The sequence below is a fragment of the Hyla sarda genome, chromosome 2 (assembly GCF_029499605.1).
Source record: "Hyla sarda isolate aHylSar1 chromosome 2, aHylSar1.hap1, whole genome shotgun sequence".
NCBI lineage: Eukaryota > Metazoa > Chordata > Amphibia > Anura > Hylidae > Hyla > Hyla sarda.
In genome coordinates this window covers 123416052-123443151 of record NC_079190.1, presented here as the reverse complement: position 1 = coordinate 123443151, position 27100 = coordinate 123416052, and the positions used below count along the sequence as shown (strand labels likewise).

Genomic DNA, 27100 nt, shown 5'->3' with positions numbered 1-27100 from the left:
TTGATCACAGAGAAGGTAGATACGTGTATAAAAGGTCCTCGATAGCCACCTTAAATAGAATCTAGGTAAAAGCAGAAAATGCTATTGGAAAAATATATATAATATTTCAGCACCAATTTCCGGAGGTCACTACCAGACTTTCTTTAATATACAACAAGAAGAGAAAGCTAGCCGGCACTGGTGCGATGAAGTAGCTATGTCGTGATGTATCGAGGTGCAGAGATATGGGAAAGTTCATAGAATAAAAGTATATATGGTGGTGCTCAATTCAAATAGCTGAAGTATTCATAAACCATATAGAAGAGAAGACTGAGGCACTCACCATTCCATTAATATACTGTGCTTTATTCCAATGGCAGCATAAAATCAGCACGTGGGACACCAACAAGAGAGGATAGCTATTTCGCGCTGATAGCGCTTCTTCAGACCACTCTTCCCCCACCTGTGTGCAAGGCTAAATACTCCTACTTACTTATGCAGGTGGGGGGAGGCGTTTACATTGTGTAATTAAAACTGTGAACAAAACATAAAGAACCACACAATAAAAACAACCTAATCATGTGCAGTTTACAGAAAGATATAACTTATACAAATACACTTAGATCCAACCTGTCATATAAACCTAAATTTCCTTCTGCTCTTGTACGGATAATCCATTTTGCTTCTTGCTGCAATAGCAGCTTACATTTTTCAATCCCTTCTGCAATCTTTTCTTAGAGGCTACATGGAAAAAGGAGTTATTTCCAAAAATTTCAGAAAAACCTGTCGCATGTACCCGGGCCAACCTCTTCGTAGCTGTATTCGAAAGACGTTATATTTTCTCAGGTAAAAATCCTTTTTCTAAATTAATTCATTTTTACAGAAGATTCATGGATGACGTATTCATTGTGTGGACAGATACGGAGTCCTCTTTTGAGGACTTCGTGTCTGACCTGAATTCTTCCAATGATATGAACTTGAAGTTCTCTTAGATCCATGAATTAGAATTTCTAGCTGTTGTAGTTTGCATGAATAAAAGTAATCTTACCACAGTTGGATATAGGAAACCTACGGCATGTAATGCCCTATTACATTTTACAAGCTATCATCCAGAACATGTCCGTGTGGCTTTACCGTACGGACAGTTCTTAAGGCTTAAACGGATCAGCAGTGATTCTACAGAATACTCCATACAAGCTAACGATCTTGAACAACGTCTATTAGTGAGAGGTTATCCCTCTAAAATCATTCAGGGGACCAATATACGAGCAGCCAAATGCCCCAGAAAGTATCTTCTTTATAATGCATGTTACAAAAAGAGAAACACGTTTTTCGTTTGCATTTAAATATAGTCCTGTGGCACACAAGATAAGAAAGCCCATCCTAGACAATTGGTCACTGTTACAAAACGATTCGGATTTAATCTCTCTCTCTACTCAACCTATAATTGCCTTCAAAAAATGCAGAACCATTTCAGACATGTTAGTCCACAATAAACTTCAGAAGCTTGAAAAAACCAGTTGGTTAAGTAATCCTGTTACCCCAGGCAACCACCGATGTGGAACTTGTTCATGCAAGTTTATTTGCACGGACAAGTTCATTGTGATAGGGGGAGAACAGGTAAAATTCAAAGAGAGTTTTTGTTGCAGGACGTCGCATGTAGTTTATGGCCTAAAATGCACTTGTGGAAGATTTTATATAGAGTGCACGATTCGCTCGATGAACATAAAATTCAGAGAACATGTACATTCTTTAAAAACAAAAAAGGTTCGTCTAGATTGATTGAACACATGGCGGAAGTACATGACAATAATATTAATTTTCTCAATGTTTTTGGCAACAAGCGAGTCAGTAAAAAAGAAGGGATTGAAAAGCGTAAGCTGCTGTTGCAGCAAGAAGCAAAATGGATTATCCGTACAAGAGAAGAAGGAAATTTAGATTTAAATGACAGGTTGTATAAGTTATATCTTTCTGTAAATTGCACATGATTAGGTTGTTTTTATTGTGTGGTTCTTTGTTTTGTTCACTGTCTTAATTACACAATGTAAACGCCTCCCCCCACCTGCGTAAGCAAGTAGGAGTAATTAGCCTTGCACAAAGATGGGGGAGGAGTGGTCTGAAGAAGCGATATCAGCGTGAAATAGCTATCATCTCTTGTTGGCGTCCCACGTGTATGCACCTGCTGATTTTATGCTGCCGTTGGAATAAAGCACAGTATTTTAATGGAATGGTGGGTGCCTCCATCTTCTCTTCTACATGGAAGACTTTCTTTAATGATGTTGCATACGTACAGATGATTTCTGCGGACAGTCACTTGCCTTAGCGATCCAATGCTGTACAGGTTGGCATCACCAATAAGGTCATTGATTAGTGGCAGCAGAAGGTCTTCAGATGTCCTGTGTGCCATCACTACAAGGCAACGGTTCCACTGGAGCAAAGACTCTTCAGCACTAGAGAGTTTAACGTATGTAATAATTTTATAAAGTTTCCTGTACTTAGCTTAACCCCTTTAAGGACGCCGGTATATCCATACGCCCCTGTTTTAAAGTCCTTAAGGACTGAGGGTGTATGGGTACGCCCGTGGGAATTCCGGTCTCCGCCGCTCGCTGGGCAGGGACCAGACCGGGGTGACTGCTGATATCTATCAGCTGGCCCCCCGTGCAAACCCCTGGTCGGTGATCGCCGCAAATCGCCTGTCAATTCAGACCGGCGATTTGGGGCTATTCTGGGTCAGTCGGGTCTCTGGTGACCCTTACCCAACAGGAGTTGCACCCCCCCCCCCCCCACCATAGTTTCCCTACCTTAGACAGGATCCAGCAGTCTCCAGTGAAGATCGGGTGTCCCCAGGCATCTTCTCCTGCAGGTACCGGCCTCCATCTTCTGTCCATGTTCCCCTCGACATCCAGGGGTGGGCAGAATGGAGGGTTGCCATGGCAACCCACTGTCCTTCTCTGCCATTGGTCATAATCAGTTCTGACCAATGGCAGGGGATAGGAGGAGATCGCAGCACTGCGACCTCACTCCTAGCCCTCAGGATGATCGGGGCTGTCCCTGACAGCTCTGATAATCGCTATTTTCCGGGTGATCGGGTCGCCAGAGACCCGATCAGCCCGGAATAGCAGAAAATCGCATGTCTGCAATCGCCGACATTTTGTATGCATACGCCCCACGTCCTTAAGGACTCGGGATGCAGGGCGTATGCATACGCCCGGCGTCCTGAACAGGTTAAAAACCTCAGGTGCGCTTCTGCTATATCTGCTATGCACTTTGCACATAGAGACAGACATCAGAAGAAAAGTCCACTTGGTGGTTCCCCTTTTTGACCTCTTCATGTCTACCTTGTCTTGTATGACAGGTTTCTTATTCTTATGTAGAACTATCAATCAAGGTGACATAAGTAGTTGCAATCTAAAGAGGAGCAAACTAGTGGACATATCTTCCCATAGCTGTCTCTATTTAAAACAGGCTTTTCTTTAAAGGACTAACAAACCTGAAATACAAGTTAAACAATGACAGCTATTTTCTTGTGGAGACATCCACAAGAATGACCAATGAGCAGTAGTCATAATCTGAGGTTAATGTGTTACAAAATCTATGAAGTGTTTCTTTAAACATCCCATTACAATTTATTGGACAGTCGTAGATTCATGTGCTCTTAGATCTTTGTGCCAAAACACTTCACCAACTGTTGACAGCTTAAGCTAATAATATTTGAATTAAATTAAAACATTTATAAAACTTCGGGGCCCTTTAATCTTAAGATGTTAACTGGCCGGGTTTCTACAACTCGTGTTTATAAAGGAGACCATCAACACAAGTTCTCGCACTAATGTATCCCATGACCTGTTCATCCGTCTTGTATGCCTAAGCAGCCCTTCTTATCATGTGCTAGATGGAAGACGTTGGATGGAAACTTGAAGCATGTAAAATATACAGTGGTTCTTATTTCCCACACGGACAGTTCTAGATTAGCACCCAGTGTTCCCAAACAATTGTAAACAGCTGTGGTTCCCAGGTCTGTCCCCATGTATCTTTGTGGTCCGCTGACCATCATGGCCATCTTCTCCTTCCTGACACTTCTTCATATTCAGGAGTTCAATTGTTTTCTTCTCTGTATGTTATGATTTCAGAAGAAACACCTGCAACTTTTCCTGTAGAAGAAGAATGTAAAGCTCCACTGTGCCCCATGTTGTTGCTAGGGATACAGAGAATATTCTACTTCTTGTCTGCTTAGTCTTTCTGCCTGGCAACATAGATTAAGTATAGCACTTCATTAGTGCCGAAAGTTTATCCAGTTCGGAGTTTTATGAGCTGAAAGAAACTTGTACAATTCTTCTTAGAGACCATATTCTAATTATAACAGTGGAAGAAAAATGCTGCCAGTATACATACACATACGTACTCGGTGTGTGAGGTCTGTGACACTTCTGTTACCTAACAAGTATGGCGATTATTGACCCAGGTTTAGTATACACTTCACCTGAAATGTGTGGACAGATTTATTTATGTATTTTATTTTTGCTTGTAGGACAGGTAAGAATTTTTACCATGATATCACCATGTGTGTTTTTATTTTATTTTTTTTAAATACCCAAAATTAAAGTATGGCCACATTTTTTGGTGGGAACCCCCCCCCCCACACACACACACACACCTTAAACTAAGTGATTAATGGCCCAATGAATGTTCTCAATTTTTGGTCCATGTCAGTCGACGAAGGGGCAAACACTGCTTTGTTTAGGCTGTGCTCACACATTGCTCTTTTACCGTGATTTTTTTGTAAGTGCTGCAAAAATGGTATTCTGTTTTTCAGTTGATGCAAATGGCTTTTTAAAACAGTGCATTTTTATCATTATTTGCATAGTCGTGTTTAAAAAGTATTTAGCAGCAAAAATCACTATAAAAAATGCAATGAAACCTTATGCAGACCTAAAATTCCTCATATATTGGCAGGATATCCCTCTCTGTAAACGTGGATGTGCCGCCAACAATAATGGAAGTGAATGATCAGGTGAATCAATGAGGCTGTGTAAATGGTACTTTCAATGAGTGCTAATTGGCCTGTATATAGTGTAAATCAGTGGTTCTTAACCTGGGTTCGGTCGAACCCCAGGGGTTCGGTGAGTCAGTCTCGCGGGTTCGGCGGGGTAGGTTGCAACAGGACAGGCAAACCAAGCAATTGCTTGGGGCTCCGAGCAGAGCCAGTGTTTGCCCGTCCTGTAGCAACGGGGCAATTCCCCCCATCACTATTAACTCCCTGTGGCCCCGCGTTAAGTTTAAAAACGCAGGGGCCGCCGGGACATATCGCACACCAGGACGTCACTGACGTCCCGTGCGTGCTCCCATAGAAACAAAGGCGCCGAGGATCCAATGATAGAGAAGGAGGAAGACGGGTGCTGGCCATCTTGGTAAGTGACCAGCGGCACGTCATCTTCGGTGCTCTGACCACCGGTCCCGAGACCTACTGCTATAGCCGGAGCGGAGCACTGAAGTGGGCAGTACACACTGTATATGGCTGAAGGCTGTATGTCTGTGGGGGAACACTGCCTGCGCCTAATGTGTTGGGGAACACTGCCTGCGCCTAATGTGTTGGGGACATTGCCTGCGCCTAATGTGTTGGGGAACACTGCCTGCGCCTAATGTGTGGGGGAACACTGCCTGCGCCTAATTTGTGGGGGAACACTGCCTGCACCTAATGGTTTTGTTCATTTTGTGCACCTATGTATAAATATATACTTAAAGGGAACCAATCATCAGATTTTACCCTATATAACGCTTGGCAAAGCGTTATATAGGGTAAAATCTTTATTTTCACCATTCCCGGGGGACGCTCCTGCCCCCCCAGGGATGGTGAAGAAATGAAGTTATAAACTAGTCGCCGCCGTAAGTAGTCACCTGGGCGGGGAGCTCTTCTCATCTACTCCCGTTCTTTGGCCGGGAGCGACGCCCCCTCCGCTTGATTGATGGGCCGCGTCATTGCTCTGCTCCGTCTGTTCAGTGAGCAGAACAATGACGCGGCCCATTAATCAAGCGGAGGGGGCGTCGCTCCTGGCCGAAGAACGGGAGTAGATGAGAAGAGCTCCCCGCCCAGGTGACTACATAGGGCGGCGGCGGTGGTGACTAATTTATAACTTCATATCTTCACCATCCCTGGGGGCAGGAGCGTCCCCCGGGGATGGTGAGGACAACAATTTTACCCTATATAACTCTTTACCAAGCATTATATAGGGTAAAATCTGATGATTGGTTCCCTTTAAATATATACCGCCTATGTTTTGAATTTGAAAAAAATCATATTTTATTTTTCCAATTAAGAGGGGTTCGGTGAAAGCGCATATGAAACTGGTAGGGTTCAGTACCTCCAACAAGTTTAATAACCACTGGTGTAAATGGTGATTTCAATGTGTGCCAATTGGCCTCTATATAGTAACACAGTTCATAACGTTGAAAAAAGACCAGAGTCAATCTAGTTCAACCTATATCCCTAATGAGTCCCTACTGAGTTGATCCAGGGGAAGGCACAATAAAAAAAACTCCTACTAGAGGTAAAAATTCCTTCCCGACTCCAAATATGGCATCAGAATAAGTCTCTGGAGCAACATGCTGTCCCTAAATATCTAATATATATAACCATCAATGTTATTATTCTCTAAAAATGCATATCCCCATATGTGTTGGTGTAGAAACCTTCTTTCCTCTAAACGTAGAGGATGCCCCCTTGTTATAGATACAGTCCTGGGTATAAATAGATCATGGGAGAGATCTCTGTACTGTCCCCTGATATATTTATACATAGTTATTAGGTCGTCCCTAAGCCTTCTTTTTTGTAAACTAAATAATGCCAATTCTGATAATCTTTCTGGGTACTGTAGTCTTCCCATTCCCCATATTACTCTGGTTGCTCGTCTTTGAACCCTCTCCAGCTCCACTATATCTTTCTTGTACACTGGTGCCCAGTACTGTACACAGTATTCCATGTGTGGTCCGACTAGTGATTTGTACAGCAGTAGAATTATTTCCTTGTTGTGGGCATCTATGCCCCTATTGATGCATCCCATGATTTTATTTGCCTTGGCAGCAGCTGCCTGACACTGGTCACTACAGCTAAGTTTACTATTAACGAAGACCCCTAAGTCCTTTTCCACGTCAGTCAAATATATAACCCTGTCCCGGATTTTTCTTCCCCATGTGCATTACCTTACATTTATCAGTGTTAAACCTCATCTGCCACTTCTCAGCCGAAACCCCCAACCTATCCAGATCCATTTATAACAGTGCCCTGTCCTCTATAGTGACCCCTGTGGTACCCCACTAGTAACACTCACCCAATCAGAATAAGTACCATCAATAACTACCCTCTGTTTCCTATCATGGAGCCAGTTATTTACCCACTTACACACATTCTCCCTCAGCCCGATCCTTCTCATTTTATGCACCAATCTTTTATGTGGCACCGTATCAAATGCTTTGGAAAAATCCAAATATACGACATCCAGCGATTGCCCCAGGTCCAGTCTGGAGGTCACCTCCTCATAAAAGCTGATCAGGTTAGTTTGACAGGACCGATCCCTCATAAAGCCACGCTGATATGGAATCATACATTTATTTTTATCAATATGCTCCGAAATAGCATCTCAAACAATTTACATACATTGGAGGTTAAACTTACAGGTCTGTAATTCCCGGGGTCACCTTTTGTCCCCTTTTTCTATATTGGCACCACATTTGCCATGCGCCAGTCCTGGAGAACAGTCCCTGTTACTATAGAGTCCCTGAATAGGGGTCTGTCTATTACAATAGTTAATTCCTTTAGAACTCAGGGGTGAATGCCATCTGGACCTGGTGGTTTGTCTTTTTTGATTTTTTTGTAGGTGGTTCTGTACTTCTTCCTGGGTTAGACAGGTGACCTGTACTGGGGAGTTTACCTTATCACACTGTATTTCACCTGGCATTTCATTTTCCTCAGTGAATACAGTGGAGAAGAATTTGTTTAGTATATTTGCTTTTTCCTGATCCTTGTCTATAATTTCTTTCTCATCAAGGGCCTACACTTTCATTTTTGACCTTTTTTTGCTATTTATATAGTTAAAGAACATTTTGGGGTTAGTTTTACTCTCTTTGGCAATGAGTCTTTCTTTCTCTATTTTTGCGGGTTTTATCTGTGTTTTACATATTTTAACTTTTTCTCTTTAGCTTTTTAATGCTTATTCACTGCCGTCCTATTTTAGTAGTTTAAATGCTTTATTTTTGTAATTTATTGCCCCCTTAACATTTTTATTAATCCATATTGGTTTTCTTGTATTTCTGACCCTTTTATTCCCATAGGGTTTAGTCAATCTGGAGGGAAGCACTGCTCACGATGATCTTCGTCCAGCTTCTCTTGACAGCCCCTTTACAAGTCTATGGGTCTGTTTAGGAAAGCTGGTAGGAGGAAGCTACCGTGCTTTTTTCCCCTGCTCTTTCTAATGAATAGTGGGGTCTCAGCATTGAGACCCCTCCAATTCAAAACTTTTGACATGTCAAATTTCTTTTTAAATGACAAGTACACTTTAGTGCTATAAAAACATGTAAGTTGCTGTGCCCTTCACCCTCTGAATATAGGCACGCCACAAATGCAGTTAGGAATGTCCTCGGTGAACCCACAATAGCCATTCTTTCTTTTTGAGCACTGTCTACACTGCCATACATCTGGCTTCACGCTGTTGCTAATTTGGCACATTGCAGTCTCCCTTTCTTCCACCCGATTGACAATTATTGGCACTTTTTTGTCTGCTGGCAGTTTATAGAATGTAATAACTGTCTAGAATTACTTTTTTTTCCTGCTTTTAAGCTTTGTACATTGCATGCATGAGGTATTTGTAAAGATTGCAGACAATGGCTCACACAAGAAGTCAGCCTGTGCGAACGAACTCAAAGATATTTCTGTGGTCATATGAAGTATTTAGAAATTAGGTGTGAGCGCGGCTGTCTCATTCCTGTCCTGGGATAGTTAGGAAGGCTGTGACGTCTGATTCAGGAAATACACAAATCTGCATATGCTTAAAGGAGACTCCTGGTCAGTCTGTATTTACCGTGGTTTCCTGGTTGTATTTTCCTTTATGACATGCCAGATGATTTTTAAAATTTTTTTTTTTTTACATTTAATACGGTTATTGTAGAACTAAGTTTTTGTTCCCGGAGCTCTGAAAAATCAGATTGGATCTTGGTCTACATTGTCCTTTCCGGTTTTATTTCTTAATTTTTTTTCTTATCACCATAGAATATGACGACAGTGGAGTTGAGGGACCTTCATATTAGAAATACCCCATTATAAAAACTGCACCCCTCAAAGTATTCAAAAAGACATTCAGGAAGTGTGTTTAACCCTTTAGGTGTTTCACAGGAATAGCAGCAAAGTGAAGGAGAAAATTCAAAATCTTAATTTTTTACACTTACATGTTCTTGTAGACACAGTTTTTGAGGTAAACTGGGGTAAAAGGAGAGAAATCACCCTAAAATTTGTAACCCAATTTCTCTCAAGTAAGGAAATATCTCATATGTGTATGTCAAGTTCTCTGTGGGTGCACTAGAGGGCTCAGAAGGGAAGAAGCGACACTGGGATTTTGGAGAGTGAGTTTTTCTGAAATGGTTTTTGGGGGCCTGTCACATTTAAGAAGCCCCTATGGTGCAAGAACAGGGAAAAACAAAACAAAACACATGGCATACTATTTTGGAAACTACACCCCTCAAGGCACGTAACAAGGGGTCCAGTGAGCCTTAACACCCCACAGGTGTTTGATGACTTTTCGTTAAAGTCGGAAGTGTAAATTTTTATTTTTTCACTAAAATGCTGGTTTTCCCCCAAATTTTACATTTTTACAAGGGGTTATTGGAGATGTCCCCCAAAATTTGTAACCCCATCTCTTCTGAGTATGGAAATACCCCGTGTGGACTTTAGGTGCACTGCAAGCACACTAAAATGCTCAGAAGAGAAGGAGTCACATTTGGCTTTTGGAAAGCAAATTTAGCTGAAATGGTGTTTGGGGGGGGCATGTCACATTTGGGAAGCCCCTATGGTGCCAGAAGAGCAAAAAAAAAATTAAAAAAAATTAAAAATCCCACATGGCATACTGTTTTGGAAACTACGCCTCTCAAGGAATGTAACAAGGGGTACAGTGAGTCTTAAAGGATATGTCTGGTGCTCACTTTTCTTATTGTATCCGTTCCGGGCTGCAAAAAAAAGAAAAAAAGCTTTCTCTTGCCTGCCTACGCTCCCCCGGTGCTCCGGTACAGGCGTTCGGTTCCCGGGCTGTATTCTTCTTACTTCCTGTTAGCCCGACATGTCACACGGAGCTTCAGCCTATCACTGGCCGAGGCGGGACATCGCTGCGGCCAGTGATAGGTTGAAGCTCCGTGTGACGTGGCGCACTAACAGGAAGTAAGAAGAATACAGCCCGGGGACCGTACACCTGTACTGAAGCACCAGGGGAGCCTAGGCAGGTAAGAGAAAATGTGTTTTCTTTTATTTTTCAGCCTGAACGGATAAAATAAGAAAAGTGAGCACAGGACATCTCCTTTAATACCCCACAGGTGTTTGACGACTTTTCGTTAAATTCAGATGAGTAAATGAATTTTCCCAAAAATGCTGGTTTTTCCCAAATTTAAAATGTTTGCTAGGGGTAATAGGAGAAAATGTCCCCCAAAATTTGTAACTCCATCTCTTCTGAGTATGGAAATACCCCATATGTGGACGTCAAGTGCACTGAGGGTGCACTACAGTGCTCAGAAGAGAAGGAGCGCCATTGATCTTTTGAGGAGACCTTGTCGGGGACCTTGTGCGTTCACAATGCCCCGCGTGGTGCCAGAACAGTGCACCCCCCGACTTGCGACCCCCTTTTGGAAACTAAACCCCTCACAGAATTGAATAAGGGGTGCAATGAGCGTTTACATTTTTTATTTTCATGGACCATTGTTCCAAAAATCTGTCAGTCACCTGTGGGGTGTAAATGCTCACTGTACCACTTACTACATTACGTGAGAGGTATAGTTTTCAAAATGGGGTCACGTGGGGGGTGGGGGTCCATTGTTCTGGCACTGAGGGAGCTTTGTAAATGCACATGGCCTTCAATTCCTTCCAAATTCTCCAAAAGCCCAACGGCGCTCCTTCTCTTCTGAGCATTGTAGTTCGCCCACAGAGCACTTTACTTCCACATATGGGATATGTTCTTACTCAAAAGAGATGGGGTTACAAATTTTGGGGGGCTTTTTTTTCCCTATTTTCCCTTGAGAAAATGAAAAATTTAGGGTAACACCAGCATTTTATTTTCCCATCCAACTTTAACAAAAATTTGTCAAACAACTGTGAGGTGTTAAGGCTCACTATACCCCTTGTTACGTTCCGTGAGGGGTATAGTTTCCAAAATGGGGTCACACTTGGGTATTTATTTTTTCCTGTTTATGTCAGAACCGATGTAAAATCAGCCAACCCTGTGCAAATCACCAATTTAGGCCTCAAATGTACATAGTGCGCTCTCACTCCTGAGCCTTGCTGTGCGCCTGCAAAGCATTTTACGCCCACATATGGGGTATTTCCGTACAGAAATTGCATTACAAATTTTGGGGTCTTTTTGGGCAGCACCATACTGGTGTAGACCCCAACTTTTCCTTTTCATAAGGGGTAAAAGGAGAAAAAATCCCCAAAAATTTGTAACGCGATTTCTACAGAGTACGGAGATACCCCATATGTGGCACTAAACTGTTATCTTGAAATACGACAGGGCTCCGAAGTGAGAGATCGCCATGCGCATTTGAGGACTAAATTAGGGATTGCTTAGGGGTGGACAAAGTGGTATTCTATGCCAGTCATTAAACAGGGTGCCTTCAGCTGTTTCTAAACTCCCATCATGCCTGGACAGCCAGTGGCTCTCCGAAAATGCTGGGAGTTGTTGTTTTGCAACAGGTGGAGGCTCTGTTTTGGAAACACTGGCGTACGATACATTTTTTTTTTTTATTGGGGGGGACAGTGTAAGGGGTGTATATGTAGTGTTTTACCCTTTATTATGTGTTAGTGTAGGGTGTGAATTATGAAGAATCTGGCATTACTGTGTATCACGATACATGTATGATGATACGATAAATCCTGATATATCCCGATTCTGTCTCAAAGACGATTTATTGCAAATTTTTTTTTGCATGAGGCTGTGTAAGGGCTAATTTTTTGCGCCATAATCGGATTTTCTATCGGTACCATTTTGGTATTGATCTGACTTTTTAATCTCTTAACTTTTTTTCCGGGATATTATAAAAAATGCTATTGTTTTTTTTTTTACATTTACGTCATTTACCATACGGGATACATAATGTGATATTTTAATAGGTCGTACAAGTATGCATGCAGTGATACCAAATATGTTTATTTTTATTATGTTTACACGTTTTTATATGGGAATAGGGGGTGATTTGAACGACTCAGGATGTAAATGTACGTCCTGGTGCAGTGGTACTTAACGCACCAAGGCGTACATTACGTCCTATACATGACCGCGAGCATCGGAGCGATGCTCGGGTCATGCGCGGCTGGTCCCAGCTGCTGGTCCCAGCTGCTGATAGCAGCCAGGGACTCGCCGGTAATGGCCGACATCCGCGATCGCACAGATGTCCGCCATCAACCCCTCAGATGCCGTGATCAATACAGATCACGGCATCTGCAGGGCTGTGGTCACTAAAATGGATGATCGGATTGCCCGTGCTTCCACGGAGATCCAATCATCCAGAACGACAGACGGAGGTCCCCTCACCTGCCTCCGCTGCCTTCCACAGGTTTTCTGCTCTGGTCTGAGAGTGCAGACCAGAGCAGAAGATGACCGATAACACTGATCAGTGCTATGCCGAATGCATAGCACTGAACAGTATTAGCAATCAAATGATTGCTATAAATAAAATAGTCCCCTATGAGGACTATTAAAGTGTAGAAATAAAAGTAAAAAAAATTTTAAAAGCCACCTCCCCCAATAAAATGTATACTGTCCGTAGTCGCAGGATCGCCGCACCAGGGAGAGGATACCCGCCGGTAAGTGACCTTCACCGCCGCTGCTGGTCACGCCACAGTTTTCCCGTTCTGTCCTGACTGCCGTGGGTGGGCAGAATGGGGGAACTGAACTTTAAACCCCCCCAACGCCCCTGACCTGCTATTGCTCAGTCGCTTCTGACCTACCAATAGCAGGGATAGGAGGGGTGGCACCCCTGCCACCTTACTCCTATCCCTTCAGCTAGCAGCGGGGACCAAAATTCCCACGGGCGTACAAGTCCCTAAGTGGTTAAGGGAGGGCACCATAAATGTACTAACCAATTTTCTGTGTTTTTTTTTTCATATTATTTCAGATCCGTGTATGTAGAGGACTTCTTTGGATTCGGTGGACTATGTTGATAACCAGCATTTTTTGTTTTTTGTATAATATTAATAAAATGGTTAAAGAGAGCTTGTGGGGGAGTGTTTTTTGGAATAAAAGGTTTTAAAAAGTTTTTTTGTTTTGTTTAAATTTTACTTTACAGGCTTAGTAGTGGAAGCCGTCTTAGAGTCTATTACTAAGCCAGGGCTTAGCGTTATCACAAAAACAGCTATCACTAACCCCCAATTATTACCCCGGTATCCACCGCCACAGGGGTGCCGGGAAGAGCCGCTACCAAAAGGCTCAGAGCATCAATAATGGAGCTCCTGGGCCTAGGTGGTAACAGGCTGATGTTATTTATGTTGGGGAGGGCCAGTAACAATAGTCCTCGCCCACCCTGGTAACGTCATGCTGCTGATGCTGCTTGGTTGGTATCTGATTGAGAATAAAAATATGGGGAACCACACGTTTTTTTTTCTTTTGTTAAATTATTTATGCAAAAAAGCTGTGGGGTTATCCTTATTTTCATTCTCAGCTAGATTCCAATTAAGCAGCAACAGCCTTACATTACCAGGGTGGGCAAAGACCATTGTTACTGTCCCTCCCTAGCCTAAATAACGCCAGCCTGTTACCACCTAGGCGTGCCATTTTTTTACACTTTGGGCCTGTTGGTACCGGCTCTTCCCAGTGTAGTGTGGCGGTGAGTAATAATTTGGGGTTAGCGCTAGCTGTTTTTGTTGCTAGCGCTAAGCCCCGGTTTAGTAATGGATTCTGTCTATAAGACGGTTCCACTACTAAGCCTGTTAAGTAAATTGAGAAAAAAATACACTTTTTAAAAACGTATTCCAGAAAATACACTCCCCCACAAGCCCTTGTTAACCATTTTAATCTTAAGAAGTCCTCTTCATACACAGAACTGAAATAAGGAAAAAAAAAGGAAAATTGGGTAGTACATTTATGGTGCCCTCCCTTAGGGAAAAAGACCATAAACCATCATTTCCAAACAGGGAGCTTCCGGCTGTTGCTAAACTACAACCCCATCATTTCCAGACAGCCTTTGGCTGTCTGGGAAAGATATAAGTTGTAATTTAGCAACAGCTGGAGTCTCGCTGTATCTAAACTCCAATGGAAAAATGAGCCCTCATACATCCATGTATGTGAAAAATTTAAAAGTTAGAGGGATCAGAAAAAGGCAAATTTTCATATAAACAGTTATCTTTTTTTTTTTTAACTAAAATCTAAACAAAATCAAACCTATATAAGGCCCCTTTCACACTGTCATAAACGTCCATCAGGCACTTTTTTTTTGTACCTTAACGGACATTATTTTTGACCCGGCTCAACAGGAAACAATGAGTCCCAACAGATCCCATTTACTATTATGGGGTCTGTCGGGCACTTTTGTTTTTTCACAGGAGTAGCTGGAAGAAAAAATGTTGCATGATGTATTTTTCCTCCGGCTATTCTCCCCGGCTTCCCCGATGGACATCAACCTGCCGTGTTACAACGGCAGTGTGAAAGACTCCGAAGTTGGATATTATTTCAATTGTATTGACCTGTAGAATAAACATTAGGTGTAATTTTTACAGAAAAGTGCACTGGGTAGAAACGGAAGGTTCTAAAAGTTACAAAATGACATTTTTTTTTCCAATTTTGTTAAACAAATATTTAAGTAAAATTGGTGGTGCAAAAAACAAGGCCTTATATGTAAGGTAGAGTATTGAACCTTTTGTCCACAAGCGGTAAAAAAAATTTTTTATATATCGCAAAGAGAGGAGGTGGTGTTACAAAGTGGTGTTCTGAAGTCATAATGGTTTTTTGCTTATGAGTGCTAAAAAAAAAAAATGGGATTCCTAAACAATTTATTGTTTTTTGCTTATGTAAGTCAAATTTATCAACCCCCTGTTAAAGTATGATAAATGTCACACATAAGCAAAACCAAAACAAGAAAAAAGTTGACTACAGAACCCGCTTACCTAAGCAACAATGATAAATGTCCCTTATGGAGTCCAGTAGAGTGTAACACAATTTCCTTTCTGTCTGACTTAAATGCCACAGTTGAAATTTGGTTTAGTTGAAAAACACTTTTTTTTGTGTGGAAGTTTTTAAAACAAAGCCAAAAAGGAATTCTAAGAAATAAGAAGTATAAAGGTGTCCAGGATTAGAAAAGAACTAATAACCAATATGTTTCAGAAACAGCACCACACCTGTCTTGTAGCTCCGTTCCATTGAAGTAAATAATGCCAAGTTGTAATACCACATACATCCTGAGGACAGATCTGGTGCTGTTCATGAAAGATGTTAACTCTGTTTTTCTATTGCCGGATAACCTCTATTGGGGTTTCCTGATAGATCCGCTCCTAGATTTGTCTAAATATAAATAACTAAAATCAGGCAGTGTCATTTTTCCATGAACCTCCTTTTTGCTCTGTACAAAACATGATGTTGTGCATGATCTTTAAATGGGCACTGTCAATAAAAAAACAAAACTGACATGTCACAGATGTCAAAAGTTTTTATAAGTTGGGGTCTTGATGCTGAGATGCCCACCGATCAATAGAATGAGGGTGATAAGCACACTTTACTCCCCTTCTATCAGCAATATTTGCCTTGCTGCTTCATAGACTTATAATGGAGCAGAAACTCGAGCAATAAAGGTGTATCAGAACAGCCGTAAGTGAAATATGAATTTAGTAATGATGTGAGTAGTTCCTTGAGTTATGTTGCTATAAGTCTTAGCATTATGACGATGGTTTGTTTTTTCTACCCTCATGTAAAATCAACACTAAAAACATTCTTGCTGTAGCTGTCTTGCCACTTCCTATTGTTGCAGCCTCTTTGCCTAAATTATGTATTTATAGGGAAACAGTGTAAATGTGGGTTATGTTATCTTAATTACAATGTAAGTCATTATTATGTTACCTGTATTTCCATCACATCGCCACAGTCATTTGCTTATCTATTGGCCTTCACTGCTGCTCGTGAGTTGCAAGGTAGCTTTACAAACGCCTCAAAACTTAAAGTGCAAGTCTGTAAAGCTGACTTAGCCATTGTAAAATAGGAAATGGATAAAAAAAATTCCAGTCAAAATGACAGCTATATTTGGAATAAAATAAATACATTATTTGTAGTTATAGGCACATTATAGTGTTGCTAAGAGACAGATAAACTCCAAAAATATCTCCTCCTTTACCAGCACAAAGTACATTTTCCACTATGCCATAATGACATTATTTGCCTGTTTAGAACTTCTGTTTAGACTGTGTATAAGTAATACATGCTCTCTAGCCACCACTTCACTCAATACATACCCTATAACTGCATGATGGTCATATAATCTCTTAATAATAATCTATATCGTATCATCCTAGCCTTTTTGACAAAAATAGTCTTTATTAATGTTATTTCAAATTTGCTTTTGTAATGCCTACTTTATACTCCTTTATACTTTATACTCCTGGGGAGTTTACCTTATCACACTGTATTTCACCTGGCATTTCATTTTCCTCGGTGAATACAGTGGAGAAGAATTTGTTTATTATATTTGCTTTTTCCTGATCCCCATCTATAATTTCTTTCTCATCATTTTTTAACCTTTTTGCTATTTATATAATTAAAGAACATTTTGGGGTTAGTTTTACCCTCTTTGGGAATTAGTGTTTCTGTCTCTATTTTTGCAGCTTTTATCTATTATTTTTATTTTTTTGCATATTTTACATTTTTCTTTCTAGCTTTTTAATGCTTCTTCACTGCCATCCTGTTTTAGTAGTTTAAATGCTTTATTTTTGTCATTTATTGCCCCCTTAACATTTCTATTCATCCACATTGGTTTTCTTTTATTTCTGACCCTTTTATTCCCATAAGGTATATACATTTTACAGTGAGAATTTAAGATATTTTTAAGTCTCCCATTTAATGTCAGTATTCTTGTTTTTGAAGACATTATCCCCTTTTTATTTTGTTAAGGGCTTCTCGGAGTTGATCAAACTTTACCTTCCTAAAGATTATTGTTTTTGTGGCCCCTCCAGAGATTCCCTTATTGAAGAACAAGTTATAATGTTTTATATTATGATCACTATTTCCTAGATATCATTCTACTTGCACATTAGTTTCTCTATCAGGTCTGTTTGTTAATATTAAGTCCAGTAGGGCGCCCCCTCTGGTCGGGCTCTGCATCATTTGGGACAGATAATTGTCTTTAGATATAGTCAGAAACCTGTTTCCTTTATGAGATTCACAGGTCTCAGTCTCTCAGTTTATATCAGGATAGTTAAAGTCCCTCATTATTATCACCTCATTTTGATTTGCTGCCTTGTTTCTTTGCCTCAGTAATTGATCTTCTGCCTCTTCCATTATGTTTGGTGGCTTATAGCAAACCCCTATCAGAATTTTTTAAATTTTTATCTCCATATATTTCTACCCACAAGTACTCCACACTATCATTTCCCTCCCATATATCCTCACGCAGTGCAGCCTTCAGACTCTATATACATAAAGACTCTATATACATAAAGACAAACTCCTCCCCTTTCCATTTTGGCTGATCCTTCCTGAATAGACTATAACCCTGTATGTTGACCGTCCAGTCACAGCTATCAGACAACAAAGTCTCTCTTATACCCACTATGGTATAATTCTCCTCAGACATCAATCACTCCAGTTCCTCTGTTTTATTGGACAGACTTCTGGCATTAGTCAACATGCATTTCAAAGGTGTATGTTTTTTCTTCCTGTGAAACCTATCCCTATTAACTATTCTAACCCCTCCCTCCGCTCCACCCCCAGGTATATTAATAAGTCCCCCCTCTCAATCTACACTATCTTCCCCCTCTATGTTGTAGGTTCCCCCCCCCCCAGTCCCTAGTTTAAACACTCCTCCACCCTTCTAGCCATCTTCTCCCCAAGCACAGCTGCACCCTCCCCATTGAGAAGCCCGTCCTTACGGTAGAGCCGGTATCTGACAGCAAAGTCGGCCCAATTCTCCATGAACTCAAACCCCTCCTTCCTACACCAGCTTCTGAGCCACTTGTCTCCCGCTGCCTCTCTGGTGTGGCTCGTGGTACAGGTAATATTTCAGGAAATATTACCTTGGAGATCCTTGCCTTAAGCTTGCGGCCTAAGTCCCTTAAATCATTTTTAAGGACACTCCACCTACCTCTTACTTTGTCATTGGTGCCAATATGTACCATGACTGCTGGGTCCTCTCCAGCCCCACCCAGCAACCTGTCAACCCGATCCGTGATGTGCCGAACTCGAGCGCCAGGAAGACAACACACTGTTTGGCGATCCCGGTCTTTGTGACAGATTGCCCTGTCTGTCCCCCAAATAATTGAGTCCCCCACTACCAGTACCCATCTGGCCTTCCCTGCACTCCTCCCTCCCTCCTTACTAGAGCATACACCCCCCTGGTGGTCAGAGGCAGAGTCCTGCTGCAGTACTGCTATCTCTGAAATGGTATCCACCTCATCTGCCACCTGTGCACACTTGTTGGGGGGTGCCAGTTCAAGATTAGCCTCCCTGACAATTTTCCCTCTACCCCGTTTTCTATCTGTAACCCAGCTAACTGCTTGACTGTCCTGCACCTCTGTCCCACTGTCCTCCCCTATTTCTACCCCAGAGAGTAATTGCACATTGTGCAGGAGACTCCTCTCCAAGTTGTCAATGCATTTCAGTGTTGCCAGTTGCTCCTCTAGATCCAGGATCTGGGCTTCCAAATAAACAAGTCGCACACATCTCCCACAACAATATGCTCCCTTGAACTGCTGTTCAAGGATTCCATACATCATACAAGATGCACCCGGACTGCATTTTCCAACATGAATGCAAAAAAAAGTGCTGACAGCTGTTCTCCCCTGATGTCCCTTGTATGTCTTCTGCTTTTCTTTTCCTGGTCAAACCATGCAGTACAATGTGGGACTGTGTACAGACGAATTACAGAGCATGTAATTTCATTGTCTGTGTTTTTTCCCCAAAAGGGTTGACCTGGTTACTCTAAAAATGACTGTTGCTTGGAAAAGATGATGGAAAACCTTCATAGACTCATTGGACAAAAAGCCATCACAGAAAACGTTGTTGTGATATTGGGTGGTCTTCTGGGGAGGTTTCACTGCACATTGGTGGCAAAATAATGGTTGAGTATTAGTTAAACTCACTACAATCGCTAGCTCTACATTTCACATGCATCAAAGGTGTCCTGCATGTATAACACTGGCTCATCCGTCCAGTTACTATTTACATAAAACAATTGTGCGGTAGTCTTTCTGTCCTTATTTACCCCTATGCTGTGCATGGTGTCTTCCAGTTGTCTTGTGAACCTTACCATGTTCTTAATGACCTAAAGCATCCAGGGTACACTTTGAGAATACAGTGAGGTTTATGTCTTTGTTTGGTTAGAAGTTTGCACGGGAGCTTTCCATTCCAGTTCATGACTGTGCTATGTGAGTGGTGTGGCAGCTCCGCTCCCCCTGCGCCATCACTTATGTGAGCAGAATAAATGTTATGACACACTTCTATTTCAGATCATCAGAAGTACGGCCGACAGCTCTGCTTTTGATCACAGTGAATAATAAAATCCTTGTTTGTGACTAAATTAACGTTTGGATGTTTGCTGCATGAGTTGCCTGATGTTTTGTGCAGGTTATTATAATGTTATGTGCGTAGTATAGAGTCTTTTAATGTGGTTGATTTGTTCATATATGCGATTATTTATGTTTCGATTACCCCCCCCCAGAACAAATGATACTCCTATTCCTGAGCTTGTCTTACTTAAGGCTGAGCTGGAAAACCAGACAAACCCCATTGATAGCTTTGAATCCAGCCCAAGGGGTCTTTTATTTCTTTAAAGTGGAACTGTGGACAACCCAAAAAATATGAGATCATTAAAGGGGTACTCCGGTGGAAAACTTATTTTATTTATTTTTTTTAAATCATTTGGTACCAGAAAGTTAAACAGATTTGTAAATTACTTCGATTTAAAAATCTTAATCCTTCCAGTACTTATTAGCTACTGAATACTACAGGGGAAATTGTTTTCTTTTTGGAACACAGAGCTCTCAGCTGACATCACATGCACAGTTCTCTCTGCTGACATCTCTGTCCATTTTAAGAACTGTCCAGAGTAGGAGAAAATCTCCATAGAAAACATATGCTGCTCTGGACAGTTCCTAAAATGGACAGAGATGTCAGCAAAGAGCACGGTGTTCCAAAAAGAAAATAATTTCCTCTGTAGGATCCATCTTGAAAAGTTTCCCCCCTCACATATACTAATGTGCCAAAAACAGGAAGTTAATATCACCAACCATTCCCATTTTATTAAGGTGTATCCATATAAATGGCCCACCCTGTATCTAGTGAGGTGCTGACATCTTTTGAGGTCTAATTTATACACAATTTTTTACAGAATTGCTTGTTCCCAACATACCATTTTCAATAATACAACAATTGGTATGCTTTGGCAAAATGTTTGTGGCACCATTCTCTGTCTCTTAGGGTGCAGTGGCCCTATTGGTGACAGCAGTTCAGCCAGGACATAGACCACATAGATTTACAGAGCGTTTCACCTGTGTGCTGTAGCACGTGGCATGTAAAAATTGCGTATCCTGTTAAGACATACAAGAACTGTTCATTAGGAGCCTCAGGTAAGGTTTTCTATGTTCACGCAGCTGCACACAAATCTAGGCTCACCATGTGCAATACCAAGCCTAAGCTGAAGTGGTATAAAGCATGCCGCTGCTGCAGGACTCTGGAGTGATGAATCATTGACCATCTGACGGATTAATCTAGGATTGGCAGATGCTCAGAGGACGCTGCCTACCCTAATGCAACATGCCTATTGTTATACTTGGCGGAGAAGAGATAATGATGTAAGGCTGTATTTTGGCTACTCCACCTTATTTCTGTTGAGGGGTAATTCTTACATTATACAGACACATTACAGACAGTTGTTTGCTACCAACTTTGTAGCAGCAGTTTAGGTAACATCCTTTCCTGTTCCAGCATTACTATGCCCAGTGCATAAAGCAAATTTCATACAGGGAAATTCATCATTGTATATCTGAATTCAACACTATTGAAATTTGAGATTAAAGAGAACCCTTATGAGAATGGGCGTATCTTGTCCCCCGAATGATCAGATGGCATTTTGCTAGTTCAGCCTCCATTCTCTTCACTCTCTATGGGACTTTTGAAGATGAATGATGTCCAATAATCTCATATACAGTGGTCCCTCAACATACGATATTAATTGGTTCCAGGAGGACCATTGTGTGTTGAAACCATTGTATGTTTAGTGCATATCTCTATGGGAAACTGGTAATGGGTTCCGGGACGACCATTGTATCTTGAGTGGGGAGTGTTAAGCAAATCAGCGTGCCTCCAGCTGTTGCATAACTCCCAGCATGCCTGTACAGCCATTGACTGTCTGAGCATGCTGGGATTGTCCTTTGCAACTGCTGGTGATGGAAGTTCCCGAGCTCCTAAAGTGCAGTAGTAAATGTACCCCCCTGCATGTACCCCCAGGACTACCTGTCCGGAGAGTCACAGCACGCACATGGTCAAGGACTCAATGCCGTTACCCTAGATCCTGGTGTCCTCATCACACAGGCTGGAGAAGATGAAGCAGGTGCTGTGTACACACGGGGAGGCTCCGCCCCACAGCCGCTTCTCCCTCACACTGACTCTCCAGCTTTCCCCGCTCTCAGCACTACCTGCGCTCCCACCACCAGGCACGTTCTCTTACTTCCCGGCGGTGCATACAGGGCACGCTGTGAGAGGCGCATCAAACTTAACCACATGTCGCTCCCTCCCACTTCCTTTCGTACTATGTGGATGTCTGCAGTGGGGCACCAAGAGCCCTGTCCCCATCACACAGCAAGCACCAGACCAGGTACCTCGTCCCCCCAGCCCCATCACTGTACGGGATATGTTCTGCAGGTATAGGGCTGCGTGCTCCCGCATCCCGTTAGCTGGATAGCCTTTTTTTGGCGACGGCCCAGACACACAGCAGCATTGTATGTTGATGCTGCCTTCAACATACGATGGGCTCTAATAGGCCATAGTTTATTGAAGCAATTGTATGTGTGGGGGCCATCGTATGTCGGGGGACCACTGTACACGTTTCTAGGAAACCAGTTAACCTTAACTCAACTTGTTTTACTGCAGTCCATAATGGACAACAGTTTTAGACCTTTTCTAATCACTTATAAGGAACAAATCAGGCGATTCTTGCTGCCTGAATCATGGGTTACATAAAATGCCAGCAGGCACCCTCATTACCAAACACATAAATAGCCCAAGGGAAATGTTCTGAGGGTGGTTCCCCACTCACCTCTTGCTGCCTGGTTTAGATTCATTCACATGTTTCTTCCTATCCACACATGGGTAGAAAGCGGCAGCCAAGCAAGGCAGGAAAATGCCTTAAGGGTGCCACCTATATGCCCCAGAGTGTTTCTCTGCGCTTGAGAAACGCTTCACTAAAGGCAAAAACGGATACACTTTTGGCATCTGTTTAATGAGTGGGACTCTATGCTTAATGTAGTTAAATCCACTGCTCCTTTATTTATGCTTTAAAACAAAGATCTTGTCATTGGATGTTTGCTATTGTTGTTTTATTTTTTTTCATCCATATTACCAAATGAACATATTTTCCTCTTTATATTCAAGCTCTTTCTGTATAATGATTTATTTTTGCTTCATTTACCCTATTCCCCGGGGAAGCTGAAGCAGGAAAGATCCATTAGGTTTCTTAGTGTCCAATAATGGATGGTACAGGCCATGTTTCATAATTAATGCTTGTGGTCATTAATCTTTATTTGCTTGAGCTCTGTGCTCGGCTTTAGTCGTGAAATGTAAAAATCTTTCTGTGTAATTATTGAGATCCATAGACAGACATACCGGGGGGTATTTATCAATTTTGCCTGTTGACCGTTTCTTTTTACCCCTTTTTTTTTTTTTTCACTTTGGTTTTCCTGGACATGCACCAAATTTATCATTTGGTGCAAGTTGTTAGTAATTTTGGCTCAAATGCTGAAATCAACTGTTCACAGCGCCTTTTACACAGAACTTACCACCACAGAAGACGCGTATTTTACCCTGTAGAGCAGACATTTCGGAGTCCCTCCTGCAGTATATCAGCAAGCGACATGAGTTATTTTCTTTTGTGGGGTTTATATATATATCATGTGAAATGGATCTTATTTTCAACTTGGGTATTTCTTTTTTGTTCTTGTTACTTTAGTGCAGTGGTCTTCAACCTGCAGACCTCCAGATGTTGCAAAACTACAATTCCCAGCATGCCCGGACAGCCGTTGGCTGTCCGGCCATGCTGGGAGTTGTAGTTTTGCAACATCTGGAGGTCCGCAGGTTGGAGACCACTGCTTTAGTGCTTACCTTTCCTGAACCTGTGTGGCAATGTCCAATGGAGGCTCAACGGAGGGTGAAGGTTCCTCAGAGACAACTATGTCGCAGGATAGTATTGAGCAGCCCTGGAGGCGTTGCTGCTTTCACAAAAAAATTGTAATATATTTTGACGCCTTTACATTTTCTGACATTGCTAAGTGTGTTTTCCATGTGCATAATTTCATGGCGGGGATTTGCACCCAAAAAACGGGATTTGCGCCAAAGATCGATTGGCGCCAATGATGAATTACTGACTAAAGTTAAAATCACACACAGGACTGTGTGATTTTGAGAAAGTTGTAAAAATGACAGTAGAGAAGATGCGCCAAACGTTGGCGCAAAAAGACACTGCGCCAAAGTATTGCGTCAAAGTTACGTGAAAAAAAACCCACATAAATCCTTTCATAAATACCCCCCACCCGTGCTTACAAAAGTTTTCTGAAATGACAATTACACTCAAATAAACATGGTCAGGTTGACAAACGGAACCTATCTGACAGATTCCACACATTCAATCTTCTGCTGGAATTCAACTCCTCATCTGCCACCGAACGTCTGAAAAGTGAACTGAGCTGTGGAATTCCCACTGAGATGGGACACTTCTCCCAAGGTGGAGTGCGCGCAGAACATCTTTACTACAGCAAAATTTGCTCTGGTGCGTTATTTGTACATTGCTATTTCACTAGGCTGTTCTACTTTGAATAGATAATCACTATGCAGAGAACTGGCTGTGGGGTAAGTGTTCTACTAGTATATGTCCACTACAACTTTCTGCTCACTAGGTAAATGTGCACATGCCTATAAACCAGCCTGTGGGGGAGTGACTGAGCATGCGTGTCTACCAGGACTCGGCTCATTTGGGGGATGAGTATATTGCTAATAGACTAGGTGAGGTGGGGTGAGTAAATGAGCATGAGTGACCATCGGTACTCAGATCATTAGGTGGACATGGATATTGCTATGCACTTTGGAAGGGGACACCATACTATGTAAGCAAATGACTTGACGAAGTTGCCCATTTATTTATTTTATTTAAACAGCGTGCTTAGGCTGCATAGTAAAACCAAAACAACCTCTACTTACCCCCCGATAGCCTCTGGTATTTGCACCTGGTCTCCGACACACTTTATTTTTTGGAGCTGCAAACGGCAAACTCGCATCGCTGCTCAGCCTATTACTGGCTACAGTGGTGTCCCATCCCAGTCAGGGATTGCTTGAGCAGCAATGTTACATGCCGACTGGATGATATGTAACAATCCTAACACAACTGTCTTTCATGCTTGTGATGTGCGTAAAAGTTAAGGTTTCTTTGACATTTTTAGAAGATGGATTCACTGGAGTCCAGTATCTGAGACCCTTGAGCGAAAGCATGCAGATCTTCTCTTCACTTAGGAGACGCTGTAAGACCAGAGGTCATATCCGCTCAACTTTCTCTTTCTTTAGTCCATGATAGAATGGCAAGACATGGCACAAATAGCAGCTATTCTGATGGGCACAGGGAGAGCGGACATTAGCTTTACAATCTTTATTTGACCTGTTAAATATTGATCTCCTGTGACTCTTCTCATCGTTGAAGCTCTGAATCATGAAGCCATTACTGTAGTGTTATGGAATTATTGGAGATCCTACTACCACTCTTGTATCTTCTGTGTCTCTTGTGTCAGCAGCCACCAGTAATTTAGGATCAGGATAATTGTTGTTTCATGACATGGATGTGGGCATCAGTATGTATCTGTGTCATGTTTGCCCTAAAAACATATGACTAGTACACGTACAACGCTTGTCTATTACCGCTGTGATTTAATTCTCTGGTTTCATAAAACAAAGAAGTATAAAAAGTGTGAGCTCTGAGGTAGTGAGCAGCGCACACCATATGTTGTAATGCAATGTCGACCACTCATGCTCTGGAGGCTGAAGAAAAATGTGCTCATTCCTTTTTGACAATTGTGTTTTTTTTTCTGTTTACTTTCCAGACAAGTATCAAAGAAGGATTATTACTGAAGCAAACCAGTTCATTTCAGAGATGGAAAAAACGCTATTTTAAGCTCCGGGGCAGAACCCTTTACTATGCCAAGGATTCAAAGGTAAGCGACATTGACATTGAATATTTTTTCCAATAAGCAATGTTTATATGGTGGGAAGTTGGATGTGCAATCCCATTGCTTTTTAAAACTGCTTGTCAGCCTGTCTTGTACATTCTTATTAATTGGTATTACATAGTTAAAAATCTAAAAACATATAAATTATAAAGCTTGTTTAATTCATCACTTCACCCCCTAAAAGAGTTGTGATACTAGAATTGCTTTTTAAGGTGACACAGCTGCATATTGAACATTAGTATTAATGTAATACTAGCTGAAGAGTATCTATCCTTCTTCGAGGGAACCGTTCAGCCTTGTGCTCCACTGCCTACAGTATCATGACTGAGAGCATTTAGAGGTTTTTTCTACACTTACAATTGGGTATAAAAAAAAAAAATATATATATATATATATATATACACATACACACACATATATATATATATATATATATATATATATATATACACATACAGCAACAGAAGAATGCAGCAGCACACTGCCAGCACAAAGATATAGGTGCAACATGAATATGCAGTTAAAACATGGAGAGCTATACAGCTATGGTGTAATAGATGCAAATGTGAAACTATGAAATTGTGAGGCACTTAGCTCGCAAATTTGTCTCCGCCGGCGGTCAAATAGCTTGGACCGTCCCACCGCGATAAGGTGGCCTCATTGGGACGGACCCTACACTGTGAATATGCCTCTGTGTGAACAGTTCAGTAAGCATGGCAGGATCTGGAACATCCAAGACACCTTATATACACACCTGATAAGAGGTGGGTATTTTTTTTTTTTTTATAAATAAATGAAAATATATATATATATATACATGTGTGTGTACACATGTTTGGCATCTTTAGCTGGATAATATTCTTCCTTGTATGGCCTGACTTTAATTTGTTACATGTGAATGTTCCATAGATCAATATAGATTAATAGCGGTGAACATACTGTATTTTTTGCTGTATAAGACGCACTTTTTCTTCCCCAAAACCGGGGAGGAAAAGTTGGTGTGTCTTATAAGGCAAATACACATTAAAACAGGCGGGCCCTGTGGCCATCAACGGCCGGGACCCGCTGCCAATACGCGGTGATGCCCCGTATTAACCCTTCAGACGCGGCGATCAAAGCTGACTGCCGCATCTGAAGCGAAAGTGACACTAACCCGGCTGCTCAGTCGGGCTGTTCGGGACCGCCGCAGTGAAATCGCAGCGTCCCGAACAGCTTACAGGACACCGGGGCGGGACCTTACCTGCCTCCACGGTGTCTGCT

The 27100-nt window shown here is 41.8% G+C and overlaps 1 protein-coding gene across 7 annotated transcripts in view; it reads left to right on the top strand.

Annotated features, from left to right (window-relative positions):
• Positions 1-27100, top strand: part of DGKH (diacylglycerol kinase eta) — a 283882-nt gene that overhangs the window by 132603 nt on the left and 124179 nt on the right. For all 7 annotated transcript variants that reach the window (XM_056555450.1, XM_056555452.1, XM_056555453.1 and 4 more), the window contains one exon: positions 25715-25825. In XM_056555450.1, the coding sequence (XP_056411425.1) occupies positions 25715-25825 (111 nt within the window). The remainder of the gene's footprint in view (positions 1-25714; positions 25826-27100) is intronic.